General features: G+C 44.2%; 1 protein-coding gene across 1 annotated transcript in view; it reads left to right on the top strand.

The window, feature by feature from the left end:
- LOC121301566 (GTP-binding protein Di-Ras1-like) overlaps positions 1-6,884 on the top strand; it is an 11,220-nt gene extending 4,336 nt beyond the window's left edge. The window contains exon 2 of the mRNA XM_041231064.1: positions 5,340-6,884. Within this exon, the coding sequence (XP_041086998.1) occupies positions 5,415-6,011 (597 nt within the window). The 5' untranslated portion in view covers positions 5,340-5,414 and the 3' untranslated portion in view covers positions 6,012-6,884. The remainder of the gene's footprint in view (positions 1-5,339) is intronic.
- Positions 6,885-8,122: the final 1,238 nt, after the last annotated feature.

Raw genomic sequence — 8,122 nt, 5'->3', positions numbered from 1 at the left:
TTGTCCTAGCAAGCATATTAAGCATATAAAAGCCCTTATTCTAGACATCCAGTGTGACTTTCCTCTCGATTGAATTGAAACTTTTATTCAGTACAATTTTGTCATTATCAGCTGTAGAGATCAGTGCACTGTGCAGCAGAACTTCAAGCTCCTTTCTTCAGTCCAGTAGCGCTTATGAAGTACTTTCACTGATATGTCCAATTGTGTTTTGTGTCGCAGTCCTCTGCATCCGTCACCTTCCCCCATCCGCACATAGATAATCCCAGTCCCTACAGATCCTAGACACAGTGGTTCTTTATTTTCAGCATCCCTCTTAAAGCATGGCCCTTTGTCTAATCATTCTAGTGTGTGTGTCTGGGATATGGTGGTAAGTCACATATGTGTCTGGGTTGCACAGCCCTTTGTGTGCGTGTGTAAGTGAAAGCGGAGCTTTGCTTTTGGCAGCTGAGCTGCTCCGCTCTGTGAAATTCCAAATGTCACAGTCTGCATGCGCAGGCTGCCCTGAACACTGCAGCATTCTGAGTATAAATATCCTTCAAGAAGAACAAACTGTGGCTGCGCTGCAATTAATATCGAGTGATAAGTATCTCGATATTAACCCCACTACTGTTTTACCCCCAGTTGCTCATCAATAAGGGGTGGATCTGATTAGCCTAGACCCTGATGAGCCACTGCTGTTTTTAAAGCATGTTCCAGTAGGTGGAGATCCCCATGGATTGCATCACCACTTTATTTATAGGGGCAATCCCGGGATAGCACAGGTGGTGATGCAATGTCAGATGAATCCCCAGTGCTCTAAAATACACAAAAAACATCCAGCTGTGGGTTATCCTGCAGGGATAGAGACGAGTCCAATCAACCCGTAACAAAACAACGAAACATGTGATGGAAAGAGGAGCTGTTTTCTGAATCTGCTTTTATTCTGTTTTTGCAAAAGGGTCTAAGCTGTCTCACAGGGCTCCCCGGAGCACTCAGGGGTGGAATATTTCTATAGCAGCTGAGGCAACCAAAGCTCTGTGCGAGAATTTGGCGGTGGTTTGCAAAGCTGCCTTGTTGACAGTCTCACCTGAGACCAGTATACCCTCTCAGCTACTTGTTTGTAATTCTTGTTTCTTCAGATTAGTAGCGCAGTTCATTGCTGTGTCTGTTCTAAACAGACTATGATGAATGTTTGCATATCAGTGATTGCTTAGACTTCAAAAGTAAGATGTGAAATATCAAATCTGGTCTTAAGAGTGTGTGATCGCTGGAAGTGAAGTAACATGTTGTACATGTGGCTGCCGCACCTAAGATAGGGAGCAGGCTTCCTCTACTGCAGTGCATGCCTTTCAACACACACTTGCACTGTCACCTTTACCCACGTTCCTCGTCTGTCTACTTTTGATTGTCAGACCATGTTATAAAATTCGTCAGTCAGTTTCTGCATAATTGCTGCTAAACTGCTGCTAAATAAATAATGCCCTGGCTGCGACATACACATCAACCACACACACTCCTTTAGGGAAGAACTTTACATAAGCACTACAAGAATAACTAACGAGCCTCATACATTATAAGTTGCTGATGATTTGGGAAAAGCATCGTTTTGCTGCCTTTAAGCAACTTCAGTCAAATCTGGACCAACATTTTAGTTATTTTGGTTAAGGATCGCCTGCTATTAATGTGTTTGTCTCTTTAAAAAACATTAACATTAGCAATATTATCACATGTCCTCCTTTTCTTCTCTTTACTGTTTTTTTGTACTTTAGTTTTAGAAAAAAAAAGTTGCTTACTGTTTCCTGGTACCTATTCACTTAATGCGCTGCAGTTTACTCTAATGGTCAAGCAGCATTCAGACCATGTGACCTACAGCAACGGAACCAGGATGCAGTCGTTCTATAGTGTTGTATTTGAAATATTTCTCAGGGGAGTGATTTTAATAGAGTATGATAACTGAAAAGCAGAGTGGATAGTGGGAGCACAGAGACGTGACGGACAGGGGGAGAGGTCGTCACGGTAACGCCGAAGCAGGGAGTGAAGGAGAGAGGGAGGCTGTCAATCTGTCAGCAACAGAACCCATCTCAATGGGCCTTAGAATTTGAACGTGCTGCTCTCTCTCTCTCTCTCTCTCTCTCTCTCTCTCTCTCTCTCTCTCTCTCTCTCTCTCTCTGTCTCTCTGTCACAAACACACATCTACCAGTCAGACTTTCCCTGCAGTGCGGTTTCCAAGGCAACCAGAAATCCTAAAAAAAATATGGAGCGTTCTACTAGCATAGTGAGCAGGGAAGCAGAACTCTTCGAGTCCTGTTAGTATGCTAAATAGTGCATGTGATTCCTCATGTTATTCCTGGAATCTGCAACCAGATGTGATGTGCCATACACACAATATATTGGTAAAAATCTGCCTGCCAAAACACTGTCAGTAGGGTGTATGGACTGTATGGCACGGGCGTTCAAGGCGGCACTGATTTGACGTGGCTGGTCTATAAGGTGTTTACTTGTTCTGGAGTTGAATTATTACCTGAACTCCTGCTAGGAAGTGAGGGTGAAAAAAGGAAGCGTCTTCTCCAGAGTGACCCGTCCCCCTACAGGCATGCCCTGGGCTGGGGGAGAAGTTCAGTCTCCATGTCTATTCAGCCTTTGAACTTTATCATCATGGGATTTTACAAAAACCTTCCATTGCCAACTTTTCTTGCCTTGTGTTTCTTGGGGTCAACTGCACCACCAATGTAATAAGCGTGCCAAGATAGACCCTTATTCTCAGTGACTGATTCTTCTAATGCTGTCAATCTCAGACTTCCAGCTCCCGGTGTGTTTCTGCTAACACCACTGCCTTTCCTGGCTCACCTGTAGCACATCGATGATGTAGTTGACTCCAGGACACAGTGGTGGTCTTTCTTAGTTCTGGACGGAGGCTCTGGAGATGTAGTGGTAGAAAAGATGTGTTATGGCTGAAAGGTGATGAAATATTCACTTCAACAGGAGCAGGCACAGACAAATGCCTAAAACAACAATTCTATTTACTGACTGACTTACTGGCATCACAGCTGCAGACACAGCCTCCGTTTGTCAATAAAGGTGTCTGTGTTTGACTTTGTCTAATCTCTCCAGGGCTGCCAATTGAAAAAGAAAGCATCATCATTCATCTGTGCAGGGCAGCGTGTCTCTAACTGCCTTTTAATAAAAATCCTTTCAGCAACTAAGAGCCCAGTTAGGCCCTCCTTTCATCGAGGCGCTCTGAAAAACGACTTGGTTTATTACTTTGTGTCTCTCACTTGTTATTTTAACCCTTTCATGTTTGAAATGTTTTCTTTTTTTTTTAAAACAGCTGAAAAAAGTAGTTTTGGATACATAAAAAATATATTTTTTTTTAGAGGCGCTCTCGAGTGGTGCATCCGGTAAAGGCACTCCGTGTGGAGAGCAAGATGCGCCCTATAGCCTGGAGGTCACCGGTTCGAGTCCAGGCTATCCCACTGCCGACTGTGGACAGTCAGGGTGTCCTCAGCTCACTGCTCACCGGCACCCCCTGTGGAATGGTCAGGCACCTGCAGGCCTGCCTGTAAGTTGCCTAGAGCTGCATGGTCCTCTGACACTGTAGATCTGAGGTGGCTGCATGGCCTGCAGAGTAAAAAGCAGTCAGCTGATGGCACATGTTTCAGAGGACAGCATGTGTCCATCTTCATCTCTCCAAGTTAGTGCAGGGTGGGGGCAGCAGTGGGCCAGGTTGAAATAATAATAATTGGGAATTTCAAATTGGGGAGAAAATGTGAAAAATAATTGGAAATTCCAAATTAAAAAAAAGAAAAGAAAATGTTTATATAGGAAAGTTTTAATATGCATATGCCTATGACTATAACCTAAAGGGGAGCACCCACAATGCAGAAGCATTTCAAACTAAATATGAATTAATTTGAGAATAACATTGAAGAACAAGTACATGGCATAAGAAAGAGTTCAGTTAATATCCTCTAGCTGATTTTTTGGATATAGACTTTGTATGTGATTCACTGTAGGACTCTTGTTTCCTGGACCTGCAGGTGTGAAAGAATGATGCTGAGTCCGGTAGATGAATGACTCACTGATAGAGTTTGACTGTTTTGCTGATGGCAGCAACAATCAAACAAGCATGCTGAGACCAGTTCTGTTCCTTCTTTTCTTTGTTCAGCTGCAGACTTGGTGGAATGTGGAGAGATATCAGCACTGTGTTCTAAACAAAGCCTTTTTCAACTGGACAGGCTTTCTAAAGGACAGGCATGCTAAAGTTGTCAATACCAAGCTGACCGGTGTAGGGTTCAGAAATCACACAAAGAACAGCATTAATATGCTTACAGCAGTAAACAGAAAATGCCCAAGCAGATATTCATGTAGCCATGAGAATCCTACATCGACTCTAAATTCTACAATGTCAAAATAATATACAACGCCAATGGTTACAATCCTTTCAAAGAGACCAGTGTAGAGCTGTGTAAAAAAAGACAATCACTTCGAATTCCCATAGGTCATTTACCTAATTAGCTAGATGTGTGTTGGCTAATTAGTTTTGTTTGTGTCTGAAATTATGGCTCCGCTCCACATCCCCCATCTTACCACTTGTATTTTTCTCATCCATTTGGGGAATCAGTCGTCCCTCAGCCAAGTTGATATAGACTAAGTGAGGCACAACATATCTATAGAAAAAACAATACTAAATCATATCGATAAAAGCATCCCCTTAATTGAAGTTGTGTACTGTTGGCTCGGTCTCCTGATTTTATTGAGATGGCGGAGAGATTTATGACTCCCGTCTGGATTTAAAGTATTCTGAAGACCATGACATTCTGGCAAGTCGTGGTTCTGAAGGACCCCTATTGTCCATCGCTGTGCTTCTAAACCATTTGCTTAACTGTAAATCATAAACTGAACAGCACGCGCAACGAAATTCCAAGAGCACTCCAAAAAATGACAGCGAGCTGGCCAGGAGATCTCCTTTGATAGAACATTAGCCTTCGTGTCGCTCTTGAAGTGCTTTTCAAGGTGAATTTTGTGCAAACTGATGTAAAGAAGAAACTGAGAGTGAAAGAGCTCGGGGTTGGTTAAATCCATCTATACCCCACCATGTTAAGCCACAGATGTATTGTTTAAGATCACAGTAACAGGAGGTAGTCCCTGGGTAACTCCGGATAGCTGGTTGATGCTTTCCAAGCTCTAAAAATATCAATATGGGTATTTTGAAGTTCTAATGTGTATCGCTCAGATGTTCTCATGTATGTACTAGCTATAGTCGACATTTCATACAGTCTATTTACCGTTACCCATGCATTGTGCATCAAACTGAGTGTCAAACTGGTTTGCAATCAGATTAATCTCTCCTGTCCTTGCAGGTCTGAAGAAGAAGAAGAAGAAGAAGAAGAAGAAGAAGAAGAAGAAGAAGAAGAAGAAGAAGAAGAAGCTGCAAGATGCCCGAGCAAAGCAATGACTACCGTGTGGTGGTGTTTGGGGCGGGGGGAGTGGGCAAGAGCTCCCTGGTGCTACGATTTGTCAAGGGGACCTTCCGGGACACCTACATCCCCACCATCGAGGACACCTACCGGCAGGTGATCAGTTGTGACAAGAGCGTCTGCACCCTGCAGATCACCGACACCACCGGCAGCCACCAGTTCCCTGCCATGCAGCGGCTCTCCATCTCCAAGGGCCATGCCTTCATCCTGGTCTACTCCATCACCAGCCGGCAGTCCCTGGAAGAGCTCAAGCCCATCTACCAGCAGGTCCTGCAGATCAAGGGCAGTGTGGAGAGCATCCCCGTCATGCTGGTGGGCAACAAGTGTGACGAGACCCAGCGAGAGGTGGAGACCAAGGAAGGAGAGGCCCAGGCCCAGGCCTGGAAGTGCGCTTTCATGGAAACCTCGGCCAAGATGAACTACAACGTCAAGGAGCTCTTCCAAGAGCTGCTCAACCTGGAGAAGAAGAGGAACATGAGCCTCAACATCGACGGCAAGCGCTCAAGCAAGCAGAAGAGGGCGGACAAGATCAAGGGGAAGTGCAGCGTCATGTAGGCAGAGCTGGGGGCTGGGGTGGAGTGGAAATGGAAGTAAGGAGGGCTGGGGGGAGGGGGTGGGGAAGGACACATCCCATAACATAGCCATCATCACCTCCTCCCCTGATCCGCATTAGGGGAGCTATATATCAGTACTGAATACTCTTCCCATCAACCAGGCATCTAATCCCAACTCTGAAGCAGTCTCATTCTCGTTATTTCAGAGGAATGCATTGCAGTAATCTCTCTACACAGGAAGGGGAGAGAAGCATGATGTACAGGAGGAAGGTAACGAGAAGGGGGACTGGAGAAGGTTAGGAGGAATCAGGGAGTCTGGGAGGGAAGAATCACCATTGCATAACTCAACCTCATGTCCAGCAGCAACCGCTCAGCCATTGACTTTGCATCCAGCTCCAACTAAAGATGCTTATACAGAGGAGATCCAGGATGAGTTGAAGAGATAAGAGGGGGGTAGTGAGGGAGAGGGGCGGAGGGATAGGAAGATAGGCAAGGAGAAGAAGAGGGGAGGGAAACCATGCGAACCCAATCAATTGCACTTAGATACATACAGAGGGAAGTATTTATTGAGATCTTTAGAGATGGAATCACAGGATGAGAGCTAGCATACAGGATTGCATTAAGTCATCCATGACACACAGGCAGCCGTTTTCAAAGAGAAGCTTTTACAATTTCAGCGTTTCTAACAAACAGGACCAGCTTGGACAGATCGGAAGTGCTGATCAGACCACTGTATTTTTCGACATGTCAAGCAATACCACAGTTCAGCAAAGTGAGAGAAAATGGATGTGAGTACTCAGGACTGGAAAGGAAAAACAGCACATAACTGTAATGCTCTGTGTGATAGCAGACGACAGCAAACTGCCCCATTGCGTAATTGAGGTTGTATCTTTGTATATTTATTTGATGTTTTATTTTTTCCTTAAATTGAGGGTGGGAAATTTGGACTGCGTCTTAAATTCGAGGGCATCTTAAATTCGAAGGAATACAATATGCTGTGTTGAACATTGAAAACATGCAGCCAGATCCCTTTTTATCCACCATCTCTACCCATTGGAAGCTCAGTGGTTGTATAAGCAAAATATATGAGTTGTTTTGCATTGCAGTAGAGGTAGGAGGCAGGGTGAATCCATTTGGTTGGTTTTGTTAAGGCACAGTGCATTAGTCCTTTCTGCACTGGCACATCCTTGTCATTAACATCCATCACAGAACTCACTCACTGGATCTGTTGCAGGTTAGTTGCTCTTTAGGTCTTTAGGATAACTCCTCAGCTATCTTTGATGCCATACAGTGCATGCAATATATTGCTTGAATAGAACTAATCATGAAGGTTGAGTCTAGTTAGTTGGTAACGGGTTAGTCACTGGGTCTATGGAGTCTTCCAATCATATTCACCCAAGGACCCCCCCCCCCCCCAGTGGTTGGTGTTGGGGGCACTGGTTGTGTTATTCCAATTATAACTCTGCTAGAATGTCTTAGCATTGATGCTTCCTGTCAAAAGGTCTCCTAGCAACCTTGCTGTTCTGAAGAAATCCTGGTCAGTGCAACTAGAAATGCTGGGAGTTGGAGTCCCCAACTCAATCTCAAACAGGATCATGGGAATTGTAGTACACATTTAGCAGGCACATGGGATCTTTCTGCCTGTAACTGGACATACAGAACCTGGACATCCATAAAGACATAGCGCATGCCTAAGGCAAAGCAGTACATCTGGACTGCACAACTTAGTAGTTAGAAATACAGGAGTTTAATATTAAGTATGGGTGTTTTAAATGTTTTTTTTTCTTTTGATAACGTTCCCACCAGTTCATGGCATGGAAACAATGAGACAGCAGATATTTTCAGCATCTTGCAGTTGTCATTTTGGAGCGATCAGAACTGCCAAAATCAATGACACTGTTACCAAAAATATTCTGCGTGCAAAATTCTGTATTGTGATCTCCATCTCCAGTTGTTTACATTGATTCTTAATGCAGAATTTAATTAGAGGAAAGTTGCATCACATGACAGTGTGGACACACCAATCCAGCATGGGACAGATCCTGTAAAGAAAAGAAAAAAGGGGATTCAGTCTGCTTATTAATTGGCCATTTGGGAGTTGGGCTTGACGAA

The sequence above is a fragment of the Polyodon spathula genome, chromosome 27, assembly GCF_017654505.1.
Source record: "Polyodon spathula isolate WHYD16114869_AA chromosome 27, ASM1765450v1, whole genome shotgun sequence".
Lineage (NCBI taxonomy): Eukaryota > Metazoa > Chordata > Actinopteri > Acipenseriformes > Polyodontidae > Polyodon > Polyodon spathula.
Note: the sequence above shows the minus strand (reverse complement) of the source record. Positions and strands in the feature narration are given on the sequence as shown.